Source organism: Oncorhynchus tshawytscha, unplaced genomic scaffold, assembly GCF_018296145.1.
Source record: "Oncorhynchus tshawytscha isolate Ot180627B unplaced genomic scaffold, Otsh_v2.0 Un_contig_12278_pilon_pilon, whole genome shotgun sequence".
Lineage (NCBI taxonomy): Eukaryota > Metazoa > Chordata > Actinopteri > Salmoniformes > Salmonidae > Oncorhynchus > Oncorhynchus tshawytscha.
This window is the reverse complement of record NW_024608686.1, coordinates 41446-67254: the sequence shown is the minus strand read 5'-3', so window position 1 is coordinate 67254 and position 25809 is coordinate 41446. Positions and strand designations below refer to the sequence as shown.

The window sequence follows — 25809 nt, the reverse complement described above, 5'->3', positions numbered from 1 at the left end:
TGACATGCACTGTCAACTGTGGGACCTTATATAGACAGGTGTGTGTGCCTTTCCAAATGATGTCCAATCAATTTAATTTACCACAGGTGGACTCCAATCAAGTTGTAGAAACATCTCAAGGATGATCAATGGAAACAGGATGCACCTGAGCTCAACTTCGAGTCTCATAGCAAAGTGTCTGAATTACTTATGTAGATATGGTATTTCTGTTTTTTATTTTGAATACTTTTGCAAACATTTTCAAAAAACCTGTTTTTGTGTTGTCATTATGGGGTTTTGTGTGTAGATTGTTGAGGGAAAAATATTTAATTGATTTTAGAATAAGGCTGTAACGTAACAAAATGTGGAAAAATTGAAGGGGTCTGAATACTTTCTGAATGCACTGCTACGTTATTTTCATAAGTTCCTCTATAAATTGTGACCCAGCCTGTTGCTTGGTTGAATTTTGTAATTCAGACATCACACATCTTAAGCGATCTTGAGTGCTTAGAGAGGAGACTAAAGAAGGGAAATAGTCAAAATGCCACTTTTTTAAAAAGTTATATGAAATTAGTCTGTGTAGTTAATAACCCTTATGATACTGAGTGGAGGATGATATGAAATGAGTCTGTGTAGTTACTAACCCTTGTGATAGTGAGTGGATGATGATATGAAATTTGTCTGTGTAGTTACTAACCCTTGTGATCGTGAGTGGATGATGATATGAAATTTGTCTGTGTAGTTACTAACCCTTGTGATAGTGAGTGGAGGATTATATGAAATGAGTCTGTGTAGTTACTAACCCTTGTGATAGTGAGTGGAGGATGATATGAAATGAGTCTGTGTAGTTACTAACCCTTGTAATAGTGAGTGGAGGATGATATGGCTCATAACATTCACTCCTTTTGTCCCTTCTTGACTTCCACTGTTACCAGGGTTGGGGTCAATACCAGATACTTCAGAAAATAGACTGAAATTACAATTCTCTGCAATGCTTTTAAATTAGGAAAATTTGGAATTGGAATTTGGTTTTCTTTGTGAATTGACTGGAATTTAAATGAAATTGACCCTGACTTACCCACTTTTAGAATAGTTTTATTCCCCTTTTGTATTAAACAGCCTACTGATACGAATACATATGTCACCCAGTGCAGCCAGAAGAGGACTGGCCACACCTGATATGTGACTAGTTTCAGAAAACTAGGTGTATGTCACACGTCACTACTTCACAGTAGAGCTATTTGAACGCAAACTTTTTTTTAAAATCAAAATGTGTTTTTTTGTCAGAAATGCCTTTTGGAAGGTGAACTTTCATGTGCCTTAATAACAAACTTGTATGCCATCTGTAAATACAAATAAACTAAAACAATTCTGAGCCTAGTTGGTTTAGCCACAGATAAAGCCAGCAACCTTTCAGCTAGCCATCATTGGCTGAGATAATGAGTGGGCTGGACATGCCTAGAGATTAGTTGAGATTGGTCTGCCATATACCACTTCTGTCTATTTGAGCTGGTCAGTACGTGTAGGTAATCCTGTCTAATGCGGCTTTAAAGAATATATATTTCGTAGTGTAACTCCCCACTTTCTGGAGGACCGAGTTTTGAAATCAGTGGAATTAGAGTATGATAGGTAAGGAAAACACCTGTCTCTGGATTACATCTTCAAACTAAGGGTAATGATGACATCAGTGAGAGAGGGAGAAGCATCCATCCATGTATACGGATGGGTAAGATAGTCTAGCTAGCTACATTTTCAGATATTAGACGTTTCTAATTTTGTCAAAGTCGTTTTAATTTCAAGTTAAAGTGTTAGTGAACTGTTAGCTAGCTGGCTAACGTTAGCTTGGGTGCTTGACTACTGCTGTTCGGTCAGCTAGCTAACGTTATGATCTGTGTAGTAATATTATTCATATCTCAGAGAAATTTGCGTTGCTAGTTATAGCCTAATGTTAGCTGGCTAATATTGAACCTGGTTTGTTAGCTACCAGCAGATTCACGCAGGTTACTAACAGCAAGAGTTGTGACTATGGTTCATTGTTTAGCTAGCTAGCTACATGTCTTAACAAAAGACTCCACTTTGCAAGTAACCATTTCAGTAGAATGTTTATGTCACTACAACAACTATTGATAGACGTAGCTGGTACATTCGCTCTGGCTATCTACTCAGATTTCAGCGCACTCTCGTCCGAGTGTGCAAGAGCGCAGAATAAATGAATTTACGAACGCTCAACAGCCATTGAATATGGCCTTGTCCGTAAAAGTGTAAATTGTTGCCAACAGCACAGGGTGTGAACAATACTGAATGGGTGTAGACAAAGAGGTCTGCAGTAGGTGTACCAAAACATTCAAAGGCCATTTTCTCAAAAGTGAGGTTGCAAGTTTGTCAACTTTTAAAACAGAATTACTTTCCCTATTGTTCCTCAACTGTAGTGTATGATATACAATTTTCCAGCTCTGAGTCTCTACTTTTATCCAATGTAAAAAAAAAACAATTTCAAATGTTGCTACATTAGATCGAGCCGGTCGGTCACATATGAATACATATGTCACCTGGTACAGCCAGAAGAGGACTGGCCACCCCTCAGAACCTGATTCCTCTCTAGGTTTCTTCCTATGTTACTGAGTTTTTCCTTTGCCACTGCACTTCTGCATTGCTTGCTCTTTGGGGTTTTAGGCTGAGTTTCTGTTCAACACTTTGAAAACTGTTAATTTAAAAAAGGCTTCATAACATTTTTTAAAAAGATCAATATCACAACTGAGTTGGGATTGACATGTATGTCACACAAACTGACTGGTTGTTCTGATGTTGTTCACACAGGGGACCATGTTGAGACATTCTCTACATCCAGAGAGCAACAGCAGGAGGGTCACAGAGCTAAGAGGTCTCACCACTGCCCACATTGTGAGGAGATTTTCCCAATTCTATCAAAGCTAAAAATACATCTAAAAATACACACAGGAGAGAAGCCTTACTCCTGCTCCGACTGTGGGGGGAGATTCTCCCGATTGGATACCTTAAAATGTCACCACCGAATACATACAGGAGAGAAGCCTTACTCCTGCTTTGACTGTGGTAAATGCTTTAAAACATCAACTGAGCTAAAATCTCATCAGCGAAGACACACAGGAGAGAAGCCTTACTCCTGCTCTGACTGTGGAGAGAGTTTCTCCAGATTGGATACCTTAAAATGTCACCAACAAATGCATACAGGAGTGAAGCCTTACTCCTGCTCTGAATGTGGAAAGAGTTTCTCTCAACAGGGCAACTTAAAAACACACCAACGTATACATAAAGGAGAGAAGCCTTACTCCTGCTCTGACTGTGGGAAAGGCTTTAAAACATCAACTGAGCTAAAATCTCACCAGAGAACTCACACAGGAGAGAAGCCTCACTACTGCTCTGACTGTGGGGCGAGTTTCTCTCAATTGAGCAATTTAAGAAGACACCAACGCATACATAAAGGAGAGAAGCCTTACCACTGCTCTGACTGTGGGACGAGTTTCTCTCAATTGAGCAACTTAAAAACGCACCAACGCATACATAAAGGAGAGAAGTTCTCTCAGACCAGCTAAGATTAAAGTCACTCCATCACTTAATTCTCATTTGATAAAAGAAGTGGTAACAGTGAATTGGATCAAATGAAGAAAGCGTAGAACACTGTAATCTTATTGTTTCTCACTGTGAGAGAACTGTGCAGAGGAAAAGGATTGTTATAGAATGTTAGCCTCTCTTTACTGATCAGTGTGCACCTTGTCAGTTTTGGTGTGTTTTGTTAGATTCTACTGTAAACATGTTGAGATTACCTGGATTTTCCCTTAGCGTTGAAAACCCTCTGAGGGATCACTTGTTAAAACAATGCAGTGTGATGGTTGACTGGGTGGTACGGCTTCCTTCTGCAGTTTTCTGTTGGAATGAGTTAGTAGACCAAACATGTATCAGATAGAGATGGGGTGATGATCAGTTTTCACCACTAGTTTGGGTATATTATTTTTGCTATTAATCAACTTTGTTTAGTGATAAACAGGCTTTGAAACATCGACACTGAAAAAATATACATAAATGCAACATGTTTTTATTTTATTTTTTATTTCACCTTTATTTAACCAGGTAGGCTAGTTGAGAACAAGTTCTAATTTGCAACTGCGACCTGGCAACATGTGAAGTGTTGGTCCCATGTTTCAAGACCAGAAATGTTCCATATGCACAAAAAGGGTATTTATCTCAAATTCTGTGCTCAAATTTGTTTCCATCCCTGTTAGTTAGCATTTTTTCTTTGCCAATATAATCCATCCATCTGACAGATGTGGCATATCAAGAAGCTGATTAAACAGCATGATCATTACACAGGTGAACCTTGTGCTGGGAACAATACAAGGACAGCCTAAAATGTGCAGTTTTGTCACACAACCCAATGCCACAGATGTCTCATGTTTTAAGGGAATGTGCAATTGGCATGCTGACTGTAGGAATACCCACCAGAGCTGTTGCCAGATAATTGAATGTTAATTTCCCTACAATAAGCTGCCTCCAACATTGTTTTAGAGAATTTGGCAGTACCTCCAACCGGCCTCAACCGCAGACCATGTGTATGGTGTTGTGTGGGCAAGCGGTTTGCTGATGTGAATGTTGTGAACAGAGTGCCCCATGGTGGCAGTGAGGTTACGGTATTGTTAGGCATAAACTACAGACAACAAACACAATTTTTGTGCCATTCATCCGCCGCCATCACCTCATGTTTCAGCATGATATAATGCAGCTTTGTGAGGCTCATTTGAACTTGTTGAATTTCTGGGATCTTTTATTTCAACTTCATGAAACATTGGACCAACATTTTACGTTGCGTTTATATTTTGTAGATTTGTTATTTTAGTCATTGATAATTAATGTATTTGGATAACTGTAGTGAACTTAATTGGTCTACTAATGAAAAATAAATGTTCTACATTAATTTGTGCTGGTCAGTCTTTGTTTTTTGGGGTTTCTATACTGTAAATGTTCTTTTTTATTTCTTAAAATTCAAAATGTATATTTCGATCTCTGAAAAACATGTCACTACACCTCTACACGTCACCATGGGGACAAGCCAATATGCCAGCCACCAGTATTCTCACTAATGCATATGTAATGGTTTAAAAACCTTAAACCTATTAAGTCATCTATGATTTTCATGGAGACTTCAAATGGATCTCCCAGGTATCTAGATGGATCCTACACATCACCATGGAGACTTCAAACGGATCTCCCTGGTATCTAGATGGATCCTACACATCACCATGGAGACTTCAAATGGATCTCCCAGGTATCTAAATGGATCCTACACATCACCATGGAGACTTCAAACGGATCTCCCAGGTATCTAAATGGATCCAAAGAACAGTCAGAAGTAGGCTTGGATTTACTCCACGACCACTTCTCTAGTTTCCCCTTTTATTCCTTCTCTCTCGTCTCCACTCGACACGCCATCAAACAACACATCCCCTCCGCCATCTTCTAGCCTTCCTGAGTCTGCCTCCTCTCCGTCTTTCTCCCAATGAATGGCTTGATGTCTCCATGTCTCTGTGGACGCAAGGCCGAACACGCATCGCACACTGCATGCCTCTTTCCCTCCAGACAAAAAAAAAGGTTTCAAATTCTCGCTGAAGTTTCTAGCCACAAGCATAAACTACCTAGCTGGCTTTTTCGATGATATCATGGGGGTCTGCAAACAAACGTTTAAGGTGCATTCTGCCACCTGTGCAGGAGTGTGAGATCATTTATGGTCTGCATATTTTTTTTCTGTAAAATAATTATTTAAATCAACAAATCCCTACTAACTTCTACCACACCCTCCCGCCAAAACTCTCCCCAGCCCTCCAACCCCATTAAACTGCATCTATATCATGCTGAAACAGTCCACCCTTAGGATTGTCAACATATGTTACCCATAAAAACTTTGAATATAGAAGGTTGTGTAGGAACTAGAATATTTCAGTGATATTTCTGCTGTGTGTGGCTTTGACAGATCCCATGGGATGATAAACATGTTCTTTGCCATGTTATAGCCCTATTCGGACAGGCGTTTCTAGAGACGTTATTTTTGTAATTATTAACCAAGCATGTGTGTTATTCCAGAGGAAGATTCACACAAGATTTGTTTTTCCAAATTGCCCCCGTTTTATTGACTCTTATGACAGAAGCCCGATGCATGGTTCTGACTGTCTGCCTGTGCCCCTCCCATATCTCTCTCTCTCCCTCGCTAGCTCGCTCTTTATTTGCTGTGAAAGATGCTACAGTTTTTGTTCTCGAAGTAATAGACTACGGAAAATAGTTTCCTCCGATGCAAAAATACAGAATCTTACCCAGAAATGGGAATCGACTCCCACCACTAAGCACTAGATCTGTGCTGTGAAAACGAAAGGTTTCGTGTCCGTTTCAAATATATTACTACAGGTATGTAATAGCACGTTTCAATTGACTAATATTGAAATAACATGCTAGGTTGAAAATCCATCAAGGTATTATCACTTTGGTAAAGATTTTGTGTCAAACCGAGCAAAGGACGTGATAAGTCACATAGTTAGAGACGACTGAGTTTGAGTGAATTAATCTACATTATTTCATCAAGATTTCATAAAGATTCCATTAACATTTGAGTTCGTTTTACGTGTTTTTAAAAAATGGTATTAGCTTGTTATAGAATAATGTATATGTTGAAAGATAATGATAAAATCATTCCACTCTGAAACCTTAAGTGTATGAAATTGATTAGAATCATAAAATTATAATCTGATGATGTGTGTAGTTTTATTCGGAATTATGTTAAACAATGTATCTGTATAGTGGAAAAACACAGACTGTCTGAGCAAGGCATAGTTTAAGATTTGAACTTGTGTGTGTGTGCCCAGGAAAATACCGAAGAACAATTAAAACTGTGTTTGGACCGACCTGGCTAGGCCTCTGAGGAATTTATGAGGGCACAGGGAATACTTCTCAAGGTTTCCCTTATCTCGGGGGAATGGAACTGTCGGCTGGGTAGTGATACACAGTGGTGAGAACTACGGAGAAGGATAAAACTCACCTACTGTTTGTGTGGAAGTATGTGCGTAGGATACCTACTGTTTGTGTGGAAGTATGTGCAATAAAATGGATGTCTTGGTATAATGGACTTCAGAACGTTCTCTGAATAAACTGTACCATATTTTTGCATAAACTGGGTCTTTGACTAATTATTATTAAACCCAAGGTCTTACAGATCTCGGGGATTGGTCAGAGTTATTGATTGTCAGTTATTATCATTGGAATTGAAAATTCTCGTGACAGTTTGTAAAATGGCGACGTCCACTCTGAGTCAACGGACTTCAGTGCAGGCATTGCGGTTGCATCAGAGACAATTTCACGGTTGCTTTTCTGTTTTGAAGCTGGATGTAATGCTTATCAGTTTTCTACATGTGTAGTAATTTTCAGACACATTCAGTTGTTTCTATCTCATCTATATTTGTTACTATGGTGTGAATGGGAAATACAATTGTTTTATGCTAGCGAAATCACATTTTACTGGTCACATGGGCAAAATACAACTGGTAGACTTTAAGGAAAGGGCGATGCCTAGTCAGTTGAACAACTGAACGCCTTCAACTGAAATGTTTTCCGCATTTACTTTACAGTGAAATACTTACTTACGAGCCCATTCCCAACAATGCATAGTAATACAATTTAAGGCAAATATTTTCTAAATAAAGTACAAGTAGCACAATCAAAACAACGAGTCTATGTACAAGGAGTACCAGTACCGAGTCAATACAGTATGTACATGTAGGTAGGAGTAAAAGTGACTAGGCAATCAGGATATATAATAATCCGAGTAGCAGCTGTGTGTTCATGTGTGGAGTCAATATGTGTTTGTATGTGTGGAGTGTCAGTGTAGTTTGTGTGTGCAAAATAATTCATTGTAATTGAGACATAACTAATAAAGGGGATCAATGTAAATAGTCTAGTTAGCAATTTGATGAACTATAAAGCTGTCCTATGGCTTGTGGGTAGAAGCTTTTCAGGAGCCTCTTGGTCCCAGACTTACCGCTCCAGTACCGTTTGCCTTGCGGTAGCAGAGAGAGCAGTTTATGACTTGGTTGGCTGGAGTATTTGACTTTTTTTGGGTGGAGGGCTAATTGTTACCCCCCACTTTTCTCCCCAATTTCGTGATTGCGATCTGGTCTCCCCAGCGGGCTCTGGAGAGGCAAAGGTCGAGTCATGTGTCCTCCAAAACATGATCCGCCAAGCCACGCTTCTTAACATCCTCTCACTTAACCCGGAAGCCAGCTGCACCAATGTGTCTGAGAAACACAGTTCAACTGACGACCGAAGTCAGTCTGCAGGCGCCCGGCCTGCCACTAGGGGCTAGAGCTCGATGAGGCAAGCCCACCCGGCCAAACCCTCCCGTAACCCGGACGACGCTGGGCCAATTGTGCGCCGCACTACGGGACTCCCTGTCACAGCTCGATCGAACCCCAGGCTGTAGTGATGCTACAACACTACAGTGCCGTAGACCTCTGCGGCACTCAGAAGGCCCTTGTTTGACCCTTGTTTTGTGCCTTCCTCTGAAACCGCCTGGTGTCGAGTTCCTGGATGGCAGGGACTTCGGCACCAGTGATGTACTGGGCCCTACGCACTACCCTCTGTAGCGCCATGCAGAGCAGTTGCCATACTAGACAGTGATGCAGCCAGTCAAGATCCTCTCAATGGTGTAGCTGTAGAACCTTTGAGAGATCTGAGGGCCCATGCCGCAAATTTTCAGCCTCCTGAGGGGGAAAAGGCGTTGTCGTGCCCTCTTCACGACTGTTGGTGTGTTTGGACCATGATCGGTCCTTAGTGACGTGGACATCGAGGAATTTGATGCTCTCGAACCTGCTCCACTATGTCCCTGTAAAATGTGACTGGGGGGCGTGTTCAGCCCTCCGTTTCCGTTGGTCCTCGATAAGCTCCTTATGAACATCATTCTTACGTAGGTCTTCCTTTTATCCAGATGCGAAAGGGCAGTGTTGAGTGCAATAGAGATTCCCCTGTTGGGGCAGTTGACAAGTTGGAGGGGTTCAGGGTTTCTGGGGTGATGGTGTGAGCCATGACCAGCATTTGAAAGCATTTTATGCCTACAGATGTGAGTGCTACGGGGCGATAGTCATTTAGACAGGTTACCTTGGTGTTCATGGGCACAGGGACTATGGTGGTTTGCTTGAAACATGTAAGTACACAGACTGGGTCAGGAAGAGGTTGAAAATGTCACTGAAGACACTTGCCAGCTGGTCAGCACATGTTCTGAGTACGGTCATAGTAATCCGTCTGGCCCAGTGGCCTCGTGAATGTTAACCTGTTTTAAGGTCTTACTATTTAAAGTCTATGGAGAGCGTGATCATATAGTTGTCCTGAACAGCTTGAGCTTTCACGCATGGTTCAGTGTTGCCTACCTCGAAGGTCGGTTTGGTTTAAAAAATATACAAATTAAACATTAAATGAAATAAATAATGACTGACAACAATAATTGTAGAGCTTTTTAATGGAAATTCCAAAGGCCAAAATAGTGAACATTAAATTGCCAAAACATTGAAAATATTCCATTGTATCTGTCAGGTTTACATTCGGTAGACATCAATAGAAAAGTAGTAAATTACTATGAAATAATAAAATAGACAGTTGTGTATATTAAACTGAATAAAAATCTAAACGCAACATATGGGGGCGAAAGGTAGCCTAGTGGTTAGAGCGTTGGACTACTAACCGAAATGTTGCCAGATCGAATCCCCGAGCTGACAAGGTAAAAAAAATCTGTCGTTATGCCCCTGAACAAGGCAGTTCCTAGGCCGTCATTGAAAATAAGAATTTGTTCTTAACTGACTTGCCTAGTTAAATAAAGGTAAAATAAATCTAAAGTGTTGGTCCCATGTTTCATGAGCTGAAATAAAAGATCCCAGAAATGTTCCATATGCACAAAAAGTTTATTTCTCTCAAATGTTGTACAAAAAATTGTGCTTACAGCCCTGTTAGTGAGCATTTCTCCTTTGCCAAGATGATCCATTTCCCTGACAGGTGTGGCATATCAAGAAGCTGATTAAACAGCATGATCATTAACCAGGTGTACTTTGTGCTGGGGACAACAAAAGGCCGCTCTAAAATGTGACATTTTGTCACACAACCCAATGCTACAGATGTCTCATGTTTTGAGCGTGCGCACAATTGGCATGCTGACTGCAGGAATGTCCACCAGAGCTGTTGCTAGAGAATTTAGGGTTAATTTCTCTACCACAAGCAGCCGAATTTGGCAGTGTGTCCAACTGGCCTTACAACCACAGACTAAGTGTATAACCACCCCAATACAGGGCCTCCACATCCGGCTTCTTCAACCAACGGGATCGTCTGAGACCATCCACCCGGACAGCTGATGAAAGTGAGGAGTACTCCTGTCTGTACTAAAGCCCTTTTTGTGGGAACAACTCATTCTGATTTTGCTGGGTCTGGCTCCTCAGTGGTTGTTCCCTCCCAGGCCCACCCATGTCTGCACCCTTGCCAAGTCATGTGACATTTGTTTGATTTGGCCCTAATGAATTTATTTCCTTATACGAACTGTAACTCAGTCAAATTGTTGCATGTTGCATTTATATTTTTGTTCAGTGTACTGTGGTGAAATCAGAATTGGCTAAGTAACATAGATAAATGAAGATGACTTATCTGCAGAATATGCTTAAACTGTTAACTCTTGTTATTAAAATGTCTCCTTTGGGAGTCTGGTGTTGGCAACTGCACTTCCTCCCTCATATGGGCCCCAGTCACCTGAGGTCAGGTTTGTCTACCACATGTCCCTGTTGCTATGCAGAATATCAGGAAGAGAACAGGGAAAAGGAGGTCAGAAGGAAACATTGTTTCCATATGTGAATGTGGAATGTCTTTACCTATTGCAAACCATGTGAAGGGATGAGTGATGGGAACCAATCACTTGTCTCCACAATGTCTGTGCATCAGTCACACCCTCCTAGCAAGGTGGAAACTAAGTAACAACAAATGTCTGTGCGTCAGTCACACCCTCCTAGCAAGGTGGAAACGAAGTAACAACAAGTGTCTGTGTGTCAGTCACACCCTCCTAGCAAGGTGGAAACTAAGTAACAACAAGTGTCTGTGCGTCAGTCACACCCTCCTAGCAAGGTGGAAACTAAGTAACAACAAGTGTCTGTCCGTCAGTCACACCCTCCTAGCAAGGTGGAAACTAAGTAACAACAAGTGTCTGTCCGTCAGTCACACCCTCCTAGCAAGGTGGAAACTAAGTAACAACAAGTGTCTGTGCATCAGTCACACCCTCCTAGCAAGGTGGAAACTAAGTAACAACAAGTGTCTGTGCGTCAGTCACACCCTCCTAGCAAGGTGGAAACTAAGTAACAACAAGTGTCCTTTTAAGTTCTTAGTACTGAACAGAACAACAAGTTCCTTGTATTTGGGGCCTAAGGTCTGGCACAGGATGTGTGGGGTTAGTGTCTGGAACCATTGTATGTCATCTCAGAGGTTGCACCTATCCTGAGATAGTAGATAACCCAGAGGCTCACTCCACTCAGTGAGAACTCACTCTGTCCATTTGTGTTTGATTATTAATAAATTAATAAAGATTTAGTTTAAGTATAATTCTGACTTGTGTGATAAGTTTCTCTCATTTTATATTATTTAAAATATCTACCACAATACTTAGTTCCTATTTGATTAGTTGATATATTTTTTTATTCCTTAAAGTCCTCTAACGTAACGTAGCAGACGTAAAAGTATCCATCTAGAGATCACACGTACCACATATTGTAGTTCCTGACTTGATTTCACTCGTTAAAGATTTTAGTTATCTCTAGAGAAATGGCCGTTGGGCTCAGAGAAAAAAAAACGGAACTAAATCGAATTCAAGCAATTGAAACGACGTCAGTCAATGAGTTGTTTTAATAACCCCCCAAAATTTGGAAATGTTGGTTAATCGATAAATAATACAGCGAAGACAAGGTTATTCAGGAAAATAGTACATAGTGCTGCCTAAAACATACTGCAACCTGGTACTAAATGGTTTTTGAGTCGTTTATTAATTTATGTCAATTTAAGTGCACTTACATTGTGTAATTTAAAGTGTGCATGTGTCTGTGATTGAATTACTATTTTACCTTCAATGTTTAGCTGCCTGATCTGTTGAAATTAGATAATTGTACAATAAAAAATTAGAATGTATTTTTAGACTCAAAGAAAGTTCCAGAACTGTCAAGACAATTATAACTCCTTGTTCCAACTTCCCACTGTGCATGAAAAGTTGCAGTAGACCTGTTTCATGAGGAACTGTTTCAATGAGAAGGTAGATGTTATTTCATGCAACTGAGACTTATATGGTTTGACACCAGTATTGTCAGCATGTTTTATTAACTGGGCTGTCTTGAGTGATCAGAGAGTAGACTGAAGAAGTGAAGTAGATAAACTGCCAATGTTTTAAAGTTCTATGAAATTAGTCTGTGTAGTTACTAACCCTTGTGATAGTGAGTGGAGGATGATATGCAATGAGTCTGTGTAGTGACTAACCCTTGTGATAGTGAGTGGAGGATGATATGGCTCATAATTTTCACTCCTTTTGGCCCATTTTGAACTTCTGACTCTTACCCACTTTTAGAATAGTTTTATTTCCATTTTGTATGGTACAGCCTACTGATATGAAGTCATGTATATCTCACCAACTGACTGGTTCTTCTGATGTTGTTCACACATGACAGTGTTGAGACATCCTCTACATCCAGAGAGCAACAGCAGGAAGATCACAGAGCCAAGAGGTCTAACCACTGCCCACACTGTGAGGAGATTTGACAAATTCTATCAAAGCTCAAAATGCACCTAAAAATACACACAGGAGAGTATCCGTATTATTGTACTGACTAGGAAGAACTTCACAACATCACAATCTCTGACAGTTCATCAGAGAACACACACAGGAGAGAAGCCTTACTCCTGCTCTGACTGTGGGAAGAGTTTCTCCCGATTGGATAGCTTAAAATCCCATGAACGTATACATACAGGAGAGAAGCCTTACTACTACTCTGATTGTGGGGAGAATTTCTCGCAAAAGAGCAGCTTAAAAGTACCCCAACGAATACATACAGGAGAGGTTCTTCTACACCTGCATTGCTTGCTGTTTGGGGTTTTAGGCTGGGTTTCTGTACAGCACTTTGAGATATCAGCTGATGTAAGAAGGGCTATATAAATACATTTGATTGGATTTGAGAGAAGCCTTACTACTGCTCTGACTGTGGAGAGTGTTTCGCCCGATTGGATACCTTAAAAACACACGAACGTATACATACAGGAGAGAAGCCTTACTACTGCTCTGAATGTGTCAAATGTTTCACAACATCAAAACACATGAACGTATACATACAGGAGAGAAGCCTTATTCCTGCTCTGGTTGTGGAAAGAGTTTTTCTCACCAGAGCAACTTAAAAACACATCAACGTATACATTAAGAAGAAAAGCAGCATCAGTTCTCTCAGACTAGCTAAGTTTAAAGTCACTCCATCACTTCATTCTCATCTCATAAAGGAAATGGTAACGTTGAATTAAGAAAGCGTAGAACACTATTGTAATCTTATTGTTTCTCACTCTGAGAGAACTGTCCAGTGGAAAGGAAGAGTTCTAGAATGTTAGCCTCTTTACTTTACTGATTAGTGTGCTCCTTTAGTTTTGGTGTGTGTTGTTTGATTCTACTGTAAACATATTGAGATGACCTTGGATTTGCCCGTAGTGTTGAATACCCTCTGTGAGGCTTCTCATTTTAAAAACAAACAGGCTGTGTTTGAATACTCAAACTAACCGCACTGACTGTACTATTTGTGACGTGAATGGAGTATATAGTATGCTTATTGGTCATAGTATGGATATGGTCAGCATGCAATTCGCCAAAATACGAAGTTTACACACAGAGGACACTATTTCTGTACTTTTAGGGCCCATAATGCAATTCTTCAAAAAAAGGGGCATGGCTTCACAACGTGTTCAGATTTCAAGAAAATGGGGTAAAATATGCAGCCAAAGTCCAATGAGAGCGAATACAAATTCATTTCTTTAACTAATTATAACAAATGTTAAGAAAATGTTGAGCAATGTAATAAAGTAATGACTTTTCAAATAAGTTACGTTACACGTTAAGTTGGCTGACAATTTGTTGGCTGAACAATTTGTTATGCTAGCGTTATCTGAACTGCATATCATTACAGAACTGCATCGTTATCAAGAACTGCATATCAACAGTATGTACTGGTATGTTAGCTAACGTTAGTTGGATACTAATAACGTTACATGGAACTTGCCAGGCAGTATATTAACTAACTAACCAACATTTATTGACTTGATTGTTCACATCATTCTATACTGTAGTCATTGTGCGTTTCAATGGACATTGTTCATTCTGGCTATCCGATTTCAGAACACTCTTGTGCAGAATGACTGATGAATTTACGAACGCTGCTCAACACCCGTTGAATATAGTCGGCGTCAGTAAACGTCGGCAAAAGAAAGTCTAATAAATTATTACCAGTAGTCACCAACGCTCTGGATTACATGAAAACAGTCGAACCAGTTCTGCTATGGCAAGTAAAATGATCAGTGAGGTGTTCTCTCATTTGTGTCTGGAAGTAGCTAGCAAATGTTAACCAGTTAGCTTGGGTGCTTGACTGCCGTTGAACGCTCGGATCAACCCTCCTCCTCGGCCACAGCGTCCAGTGTGGCTCTGCGAAACGCTCTGAATTTATGAACGCCCAGAGCGCACTCTGGCACTCCAGATTGAATTTACAAACACACCCGAAATCTTAAAATGTTTAGCTAGTCATTTGATATGCTAAAAAGCTAGCAAGAGGTTGCATAGCAACAGCATCCGGAAGACAGGTAAAGCTCTAGTACGCTCAACTGAAACGATACCGTTCGTTTACAGCATACTAAAATTAACTCTAGTTTGTAGTATATACTCATTTAGTATGTAGTATGTTAGTATGGGTATTCGAACACAGCTATAGTCTGCCAGTTGACTGGGTGTTACTGCTTCCCTCTCAGTCTGGTCTGATTCTGTCTGTTTGGGAGAGTTTCTCTACAGTTTTACTGTTTTTACTTGTTTTTATTCAGGTCTCAGTTGGTATAGTGCCCTGAGGACAAACATTCCATCAATACAACCAAAAGAAAAATATATATATTTTTTTTTAGCTACAAGACACACACACACACACACACACACACCTCTCTGATTCAGATGGTTTGGGTTAAATGTGGAAGACACATTTTGGTTAAATGCATTTCCCTTTCCCCACACCAGAGTTCTACATTTACTGAGCTGTAACAATGGACCATGGAAAAGGTCTGTTAAAATGAATATTGTAGTGGTGTGAGGAAGGTAACACAAGGTTCCATTCCCCAATAGTAACTATTGAGAGAAACAGATGAGTGAATAATAGAGCCTGTAATTGTCAATGTAACACCTGACCACATACCTATAATGTAACATGATGAACCTTAGGTTTTCAGATGTATGAATGGTTTTTGTTTAAAACCTCCCCGTGGGTGGATTCATTACGCTGATTCTGTTGGAAAACGTTTTGCATCATAAACCCTTTACTCCAAATTGAAAAAGTTTTGCAATGACAAGGAGAGTTTCTATTGGACAAATTCAGGTAGGTCACTCACCATTTCGTTCCAACTGCTCTGTTTGCTTTTTAAATGGTAAACGGTTTCCGTTGCAAGACGTAATGAATACACCCCAGTTCTTAGATGTAGTGCCTTTCACCTCTTTGAACCCACCCTTCCAGTGGGATAAAGATGATACTTTTTTGTAAGTAGGGCTGGGCGGTATACCGTATTTTACGACGTACTGGTATTGTTGCACGGACCCGTTTGAGTTTTTACTTTTCCTATAACAGTATGTTAATGTTTGATTTGTTACATGGGATACGTCCGGTGTAAAATCCATTTTTTTAAATCATACTTCGCTTCTTGAGTCATCTCTCTCTCTCTTCATGCCGCTTTCCACACAGACCTAGCCCCGCCCCCTGTCACCCGAGGAGGCATTTGTTGTTCCTCGACCATGAGACATTTATGTTCCGTCTGCAGGGTCAATGCAGCAATGTTGATGACAACGATACTGTTTTCTCTTTACTTCTTAATATAAACCACTAGCGTTCTAAAATTACACTGCAAGTTGGGCCTAAATATTGTTAGCCGCTAATGCTAATCGCCTAGCTAGCAATCTAATAAATGTACTGAGTCAGAGCAAACGTAATTAGCTATGCAGCCTGATAATACCAGTGATGCTGTAGACCTGAATCAGCATGTTGTTTGGACAACAGTATCTTCAAAACCCAAAGAGGAATATGTGATGCAAGAATGTTAGCTACATGAAGTAGCGAAAACACTGGTTCCTACTCTGTCACAATAACTGCTCCCTGGCATTTTAATTTGTTGTCATTATATTTCAACTATAGAATTAGAATAATCGCTAACACTACTTTACACCCAGCGTCATAACACCTTATGACAGTCATAACCATGTCATAATGTCAACAGCTGATAGAACGTGTTATAACCATGTCATAATGTCAACAGCTGATAGAACGTGTTATAACACAGTCATAACCATGTCATAATGTTAACAGCTGATAGAACGTGTTATAACACAGTCATAACCATGTCATGTCAAGAGCTGATAGAACGTGTTATAACACTGTCATAACCATGTCAATAACAGCTAATATAACTTGTCATAACACTGTCATGACCTGTTTAGACATATTGCATTATTTTATGACTGGTTATGACATCTACATAAGTGTCAAAATTCACAAAACCAGCCACACATGGCAAAACATTCCATTACACCAGCCTGTGTGTCAACAGTATGTTTGTTATCTCTTTTTTTTTTAAATTGAACATGTTAAATTGTCATTGTAATTGCGCACACATTGATGTCAGACATGGACCTACCCCAATACTCTGTTGCTGATGACTGGGATGAATGCAGGAGCAGATTTCAGGTGAGAGACATGGCCCGATGTAATTATACAAAAAATAAGAGTTTGACCAGCAAAAATGTACAAACTTTATTTATTGGCAGATCTATTCAGTTCAATGCATTCATCCAAAACACTTTTCTCATCAATGACTAAAATACCAATTTAATAAATATATGAAGTCATTTCTAAGATTGTGTATTGTTAAATTAGTTTAGTATTAAAAACAGATCATCACACCATCTCTATCTGATACATGTTGTGTCTACCAGCTCATTCCCACAGAAAACTGATCATCACACCATCTCTATCTGATACATGTTGTCTACTAACTCATTCCCACAGAGAACTGCAGAGGGAAGCAGTGCCATCCAGTCAACCATCAGACTACATTGTTTTAGTAATGGCCACTGATATGGAAAATCTAGTTAATCAATATGAGTTGAACTGTAATTTGTCTAACTGATGTCTATATATCAGTTTGAATAAATAACAATTGTGACTGTGTGAACTTTCCACAGCTTTGTGAAGTCCAGACAACTTCTTGCTGATTGGCTATTGGGACAAGTGTGATTGTTCTGTGGGCCGACCCCCCCAACCAGTGTAAATACAATGGGACGCAGTTGATGGCTCATCAGCAGCCTGTTAAATATGCTAAATTGAGAGCCTGTTCAAGGGTTTTGTGCCTGGGGAACCAGTCATGTATTCTGTTAACCAAAACTTTTATCCCAGTATGCCTTGCTCATTTACTCACCGGACAGTTTATTAGTTACACCAATTTTGCCTGCAGAACAGCCTGAATTCTTCAGGGCATGGATTATGCATGTTGTAAATGTTCCACAGGGATGTTGGTCCATGTTGATGTGAAAGCATCAGGCAGTCTTTTTTATTTCACCTTTATTTAACCAGGTAGGCCAGTTGAGAACAAGTTCTCATTTACAATTGCGACCTGGCCAAGATAAAGCAAAGCAGTTTGACACATACAACGACACAGAGTTACACATGGAGTAAAACAAACATACAGTCAATAATACAGTAGAAACAAGTCTATATACAATGTGAGCAAATGAGGTGAGATAAGGGAGGTAAATTCAATATAGCAAGTAAAACACTGGAATGGTAGATTTGCAGTGGAAGAATGTGCAAAGTAGAGAGAAATAATGGGGTGCAAAGGAGCAAAATAAATAAATAAATACAGTAGGGAAAGAGGTAGTTTGGGTTAAATTATACATGGGCTATGTACAGGTGCAGTAATATATGAGCTGCTCTGACAGCTGGTGCTTAAAGCTAGTGAGGGAGATAAGTGTTTCCAGTTTCAGAGATTTTTGTAGTTCGTTCCAGTCATTGGCAGCAGAGAACTGTAAGGAGTGGCGGCCAAAGGAAGAATTGGTTTTGTGGGTGACCAGAGAGATATACAGTGGGGAGAACAAGTATTTGATAACCTGCAAAATCGGCAGTGTTTCCTACTTACAAAGCATGTAGAGGTCTGTAATTTTTATCATAGGTACACTTCAACTGTGAGAGACGGAATCTGAAACAAAAATCCAGAAAATCACATTGTATGATTTTTTAAGTCTGTAGCAGGCAGCAACGGTGAGAGACTTGTTTTTAGAGAGGTGGCTTTTTAAAAGTAGAAGTTCAAATTGTTTGGGTACAGACCTGGATAGTTAGCCTGCAGAGTTCTGTCCATCAGTAGATTGCAACACCACCCTCTTTGGCCTTTCTATCTTGTCTGAAAATGTTGTGTGTTGTAAAATGTTGAAAATGTATGTCCTTCATAGATATTATACACACTTTTTTTTACAATACAAGTTTTCTTGTTTTATCTATCAGTACATTGGAGCTGAGCCATATTATTTGCTGTAATATGAGATCTGCCTTGTCTGGAGGATGACATTGTAGCCAACTCTGTAAGACTTAATTTAAAAAGGAGGATACTTTAAGGTTTTATTCTGAAAAAGGCTTCTCTATTGTGTGTATCCGTTGGTGCGATTTTAAGCTGCCCTGTCGAGAGAAACACTTTCCACAGTCAGAGCAGGAATAAGGCTTCTCTCCTGTATGTATAGGTTGGTGTGATTTTAAGCTGCTCTGTAGAGAGAAATTCTTCCCACAGTCAGAGCAGAAGTAAGGCTTCTGTCCTGTATGTATTAGCTGGTGACAGTTTAAGGTATTCAACCGGGAAAAACTCCTTCCACAGTCAGAGCAGAAGTAAGGCTTCTCTCCTGTGTGTGTTCTCTGATGAACGTTTATTGCAGATGATGTTGTGAAGCACTTCCCACAGTCAGAGCAGGAGTACGGCTTCTCTCCTGTATGCGTACGCTGGTGTGATTTTAAGCTGCTCTGTTGAGAGAAACTCTTTCCACAGTCAGAGCAGAAGTAAGGCTTCTCTCCTGTATGTATACGTCGGTGTGCATTTAAATGGACCAGTTGAGAAAATGTCTTCCCACAGTCAGAGCAGGAATATGGCTTTTCTCCTGTATGTATACGTTTGTGTGTTTTTAAGGTATCCAATCCAGAGAAACTGACCCCACAGTCAGAGCAGGAGTAAGGCTTCTCTCCTTTATGTATACGTTGGTGTGTTTTTAAATTGCTCTGTTGAGAGAAACTTTTTCCACATTCCGAGCAGGAGAAAGGCGTCTTTCCTGTGTGTGTTCTCTGATGAACTGTCAGAGACCTTGATGTTTTGAAGCTTTTTCCACAGTCAGTACAGGAATACAGACTCTCTCCTGTGTGTATTTTCAGGTGCATTTCTAGTTTTGATAGAATTGGGAAAATCTCCCCACAATGTGGGCAGAGGTGAGACCTCTTAGCTCTGTGATCTTCCTGCTGTTGCTCTCTGGATGTAGAGAATGTCTCAACATGGTCTCCTGTGTGAACAACATCAGAAGAACCAGTCAGTTGAAGAGATATACATATGACTTCATGTCAGTAGGCTGTTCAATACAAAAGGGAATAAAACTAATTCTAAAAGTGGAGAAGAGTTGAAGGCAAAAAGGGGTAAAAGGAGTGAAAATTAGGAGCCATATAATCCTCCTCTCACTATCACAAGGGTTAATAACTACACAGACTCATTTCATATCATCCTCCTCTCACTATCACAAGGGTTAATAACTACACAGACTCATTTCATATCATCCTCCTCTCACTATCACAAGGGTTAATAACTACACAGACTCATTTCATATCATCCTCCACTCACTATCACAAGGGTTAATAACTACACAGACTCATTTCATATCATCCTCCACTCCACTCACTATCACAACTCACTATCACAAGGGTTACACAGACTCATTTCATATCATCCTCCACTCACTATCACAAGGGATAATAACTACACTAGACTCATTTCACTATCATCCTCCACTCACTCATTTCATATCATCCTCCTCTCACTATCACAAGGGTTAATAACTACAGACTCATTTCATATCATCCTCCTCTCACTATCACAAGGGTTAGTAACTACACAGACTCATTTCATATCATCCTCCACTCACTATCACAAGGGTTAATAACTACACAGACTCATTTCATATCATCCTCCACTCACTATCACAAGTTAGCAACCACCAGGGTTGGGGTCAATTCCATTTCTATTCGAGTTAATTCAGAAAGCAAACCAAATTCCAATTCGAAATGTTTCTCTTTTCAAAGGATTGACTATAACTGTCATTTTAGTGTTCAATTAACTGGAATTGCATTTTTTCTAAATGCTGACAATACTGGTATCAAACCATACAAGACTCAGTGGCATGAAATAACATTACTTTCTTATTTAAACAGTTCATCATGAAACAGTTCTACAGTAACTTTTCATACACAATGGAGAGGTTGGAATGAATAACAAGCTTTGTTGTGCAGTCTGGAGTTTCTCAGGGATGTGTGATGTCAGAATTACAGAATTCAACCCATCAATAGACTGGGTCATAACTTATGGAGGTCTAATTTATGAAGATAACGTATAGATAGATAGAACCAGCTGTTACCATGACTAACAGATGTCCCAATCTTCTCCTCCTCTTCTTCATCTTTAATGTTGACATTCAGCTCCAGTGTTTGACTGCAGTCTTCCAGCTTCACTGATGCCATCTCTGGATCCTGCAGTGCAAACTGGGCTCCACTGTCACAATCAGGACCCAGTGACTGTAGGTTTGGACTCAGTGTGGAAGGAGAGAGGCAGGCTGGGTTTGTCCTCACTGTTGATGTTACAAACCTCAGATTTAATCTGAGTCGGCCAGTAGTAATAAAGAGAAATGGACAAAAAAGTTATTTTCTTGACAGTTCTGGCGCTTTCTTTATTCTCTAAATATATATTCATTTTTTCTTGTTCAATTATCGTATTTCAACAGATCAGGTAGCTAAACATTGAAAACAAAACATGAATTCAGAATAGACACACACAATTATACAACGTAAGTGCACTTAACCTATAGTAGATTTCCTAAATTAATATACATGACTCAATAAAACATTTAGTATAAGGTTGCAGTATGTTTTAGGCAGCACTATGTACTATTTTCCTGAATAACCTTGTCTTCACTGTATTATTTCACTCACAACCAATGGTTAGTGGTGGAAAAAAGTACTAAATTGTTATATTTGAGTAAAAGTACATCAAATTCCTTTTATTAAAGCTACAATATGTAACTTTTTAGGCAACCCGACCAAATGCACATAGAAATGTGAGTTATCGATCTGTCAGTCTCATTGAAAGCAAGTCTAAGAAGCGGTAGATCTGTTCTGTGTGTGATATTTCTATGCTTCCCCTTCCTAAGTTTAGTTGTTGTCTTTTACTTTTGTACACCTGAATAGAGGATAAATAACTACAGCACATTCGGAAAGTATTCAGAGCCCTTGACTTTTTCCACATTGTTACGTTACAGCCTTGTTCTAAAATGGATGACATAAAAATGTTTTCCTCATCAATCTACACACAATACCCAATATTAAAAAGCGAAAACCGGTTTAGACATTTTTGCAAATGTATTAAAAACAAACTAACATTTTACATAAGTATTCAATCTGACAGAACTCCAGAGTTCCTCTGTGGCGATGGGAGAAACTCCCCAAATACAGGTGTGCCAAGCTTGTAGCGTCATACCCAAGAAGAATCAAGGCTGTAATCGCTGCCAAAGGTGCTTCAACAAAGTACTGAGTAAAGGGTCTGAATATTTATGTAAATGTGGTATTTCAGTTTTTACTTTGTCATTATGGGATATTGTGTGTAGATTGATGAGGGGGGAAAAAACAGTTTAATCCATTTTAGAATAAGGCTGAAACGTAATAAAATGTGGAAAAAGTAAAGGGGTCTGAACACTTTCCGAAAGCACTGTACAATATTTGTGGTCATGGAAACGTTCTCACAGCGGTTTAGATGGTACAATGATTCTCCAATGATTATTTTGTCACAAACTGAAATTATCCGTATTATTCAAATTCATGCAACCAGGAACTGGAAGAGGGATTTCTGCATAATGCATCTTTAAGCGAACCAGACTGTTTTGATGTATTTATGGACAGCCAGGTGCACACTCCAACACTCAGGCATCATTTACAAACGCAATATTTGCGTTTAGTGAGTCTGACAGATCAGAGGCAGCAGGGATGACAACGCGTGAATTGGACCATATTGCTCTCCTGCCTGAGCATTCGATATGTAACAAGAACTTTTGGGAGTCAGTGAAATGTATGAGAGTAAAAAGTACATATGTTCTTTAGGAATGTAGAGGAGTACAAAGTACATATGTTCTTTAGGAATGTAGAGGAGTAAAAGTTGCCAGGAAATATCAATAGTAAACTAAACTCAGCAACAACAAAAAAAGGACTGTCTTTCAAAGATAATTCGTAAAAATCCAAATAACTTCACAGATCTTCATTGTAAAAGGTTTAAACACCGTTTCCCATGCTTGTCCAATGAACCATAAACAATTAATGAACATGCACCTGTGGAACAGTCATTAAGACACTAACAGCTTACAGACGGTAGGCAATTAAGGTTACAGTTATGAAAACTTAGGACACTAAAGAGGCCTTTCCACTGACTGAAAAACACCAAAGGAAAGATGCCCAGGGTCCCTGCTCATCTGTGTGAACGTGCCTTAGGCATGCTGCAAGGAGGCATGAGGACTGCAGATGTGGCCAAGGCAATAAATTGCAATGTCCGTACTGTGAGATGCCTAAGACGGCGCTACAGGAAGACAGGACCGACAGTTGATCGTCCTTGCAGTGGCAGACCACGTGTAACAACACCTGCACAGGATCAGTATGTCTGAACATCACACCTGCGGGACAGGTACAGGATGGCAACAATAACTGCCCGAGTTACACCAGGAAAGCACAATCCCTCCATCAGTGCTCAGACTGTCCGCAATAGGCTGAGAGAGGCTGGACTGAGGGCTTGTAGGCCTGTTGTAAGGCAGGTCCTCACCAGACATCACCGGCAAGAATGTTGCCTATGGGCACAAATCCTCTGTCGCTGGACCAGACAGGACCGGCAAAAAGTGCTCTTCATTGACGAGTCGCGGTTTTGTCTCACCAGGGGTGATGGTCGGATTCGCGTTTATGGTCGAAGGAATGAGCGTTACACCGAGGCCTGTACTCTGGAGCGAGATCGATTTTGAGGTGGTGGGTCCATCATGGTCTGGGGCGGTGTGTCACAGCATCATCGGACTGAGCTCGTTGTCATTGCAGCCAAACTCAACGCTGTGCGTTACAGGGAAGACATCCTCCTCCCTCATCGGAGGGTGAAGGCTAGGGCCATTCCCCCCAGAAATGTCCGGGAACTTGCAGGTGCCTTGGCGGAAGAGTGGGGTAACATCTCACAGCAAGAACTGGCAAATCTGGTGCAGTCCATGAGGAGGATATGCACTGCAGTACTTAATGCACCAGAGACTGACTGTTACTTTTGATTTTGACCCCCTTTGTTCAGGGACACATTATTACATTTCTGTTCGTCACGTCTGTGGAACTTGTCTCAGCTGTTGAATCTTATGTTCATACAATTATTTACACGTTAAGTTTGCTGATAAATAAACGCAGTTGACAGTGAGCGGACTTTCTTTTTTTTTGCTGAGTTTAGTTAAAAGGAGAAGTTTCCTTTTTTTAGGGGAGACCGGGATGGTTGTAACACAGGATAACTGTGACACTTACTATCGTCAAGCAGGAACAAGCTAAAATCATGTGATTCACTGTGCACATGCTCAGTTTGGTCCTCAACCCTCATGTGAAGAAGCAAGACCCTTATTGAAAGTTTGAAGTAAGAAAGACATATTTGGGGCCAAATGTGTTTTTGTGACGGCATCACCTGCTTTGTAGTTAGACTAACCAAACTTATTTCAGGTTCATAACCAGTTTGTGTAGATATGGGGCGGCAAGTAGCCTAGTGGTTAGAGCATTGGACTAGTAACCAAAAGGTTGCAAGATCTAATCCCGAGCTGACAAGGTAAAAGTCTTGTTCTGCCCCTGAACAATGCAGTTAACCCACTCTTCCTATGACGTCATTGAAAATAAGAATTTGTTCTTAACTGACTTGCGTAGTTAAATAAAAATAAATAAATATCGATTTGATGCAAGTTAGCAATGCTAAAGTTTAAACATGTAGCTAAAGTTGAAGCTAACTAATGGCTGCAAGCATCAGGGTTAGTTATAACAAGCCTAATGAGGTCTGGGTGCGGTGCTGGGAATAAAAAATGATGGGCCCACCAAGCCTGTACCCCGGGACTACCGTACCACTGTCTAAACTGATGGGCCCACCAAGCCTGTACCCCGGGACTACCGTACCACTGTCTAAACTGATGGGCCCACCAAGCCTGTACCCCGGGACTACCGTACCACTGTCTAAACTGTGACTGAGTTAACATGTCCAACATTCACTCACACACACACACCCCTGCTTTCTCTCAAATTCACTCACACCACACACATTCAGTTACATTCAGATGTTAAATTGTCAGATGTTGTTTAGTTGAGAAGGGCCAGTTAATAGTGTCAAAATAAGAAACATTCTGATTTGAATTTTGACTATTATTTCTGCTACACAAAATGTTAAACATGTTGTTCTCATGTTCCCAATAAAGGCTTTCAATATCTTGTTGCATGTTATGATTTTAGCATTATGTCAAACTGTTACATGTCACTCCAATGCCTGTTACAACTGACCTGGGAGGTAGGGGAATTGTTACAACTGACCCAGGAGGTGGGGGAATTTGGAACATGTCACCCCAAAGTCTGTTACAACTGACCCAAAGTCTGTTACAACTGACCTGGGAGGTGGGGGAATTTGGAACATGTCACTCCTTGTGTTTGAGACAATCACACCTTGTCTGTTTGATTTAGAGAGATAAAACCAATACTACTTTGTAACAGACAGATGTTCCTATTCACATTTTGAATGTACTAGCTCAAAATAATCTGAGATGTTGACAAAAAATGCAACCATCCCCTATATCCCCTACACTAAATCACTCATTTTTATGTAAATCCATTTTTTTTATAGAAGGGTCCAGACAGTATTTTTGTGATTTCACATACTTTTGAGAACCTTACCACAACCAGCAAATCGCGCCCTCATCCTTGTTTAGCAGTATGGGGGTGGAAAAAAATTAAGTCTCCAAAACCCCCGAAATACGTCCTTTTAGAAACGGCAAAGCTCCCATGATAGGGATGCGGGTCTTTAGATGTTGTACACATGAAATTGTGTCGTTCCGAGCAACGTTTTAATCAATGTTGTTTTATGACTGGTCGGGGTTTGGGAGAGGATATCCAATAATTCCTTCAGTTTAAAAAAAACACGTATCTACTCTGACTGACCGCC

General features: G+C 40.2%; 2 protein-coding genes across 5 annotated transcripts in view; one reads left to right on the top strand and one right to left on the bottom strand.

Annotated features, from left to right (window-relative positions):
• LOC112241256 (zinc finger protein 239) overlaps positions 1-25809 on the top strand; it is a 64622-nt gene that overhangs the window by 4953 nt on the left and 33860 nt on the right. Inside the window, exon 3 of one of the 4 annotated variants that reach the window (XM_042313505.1) lies at positions 2797-4330. The exons of the other annotated variants lie outside the window; for them this stretch is intronic. Coding sequence (XP_042169439.1) covers positions 2797-3551 — 755 coding nt within the window. The 3' untranslated portion in view covers positions 3552-4330. Of the gene's footprint in view, positions 1-2796; positions 4331-25809 lie in introns of those variants that run through there. 4 annotated transcript variants of the gene reach the window in all.
• Positions 18648-21257, bottom strand: LOC112242560 (gastrula zinc finger protein XlCGF17.1-like). The gene is made up of 2 exons (XM_024410449.2): positions 20984-21257; positions 18648-19861 (listed from the first exon to the last, which is right to left on the bottom strand). Exons 1-2 carry the CDS (start codon positions 21084-21086, stop codon positions 18942-18944), a joined length of 1023 nt encoding a protein of 340 aa, XP_024266217.2. The 5' UTR covers positions 21087-21257; the 3' UTR covers positions 18648-18941.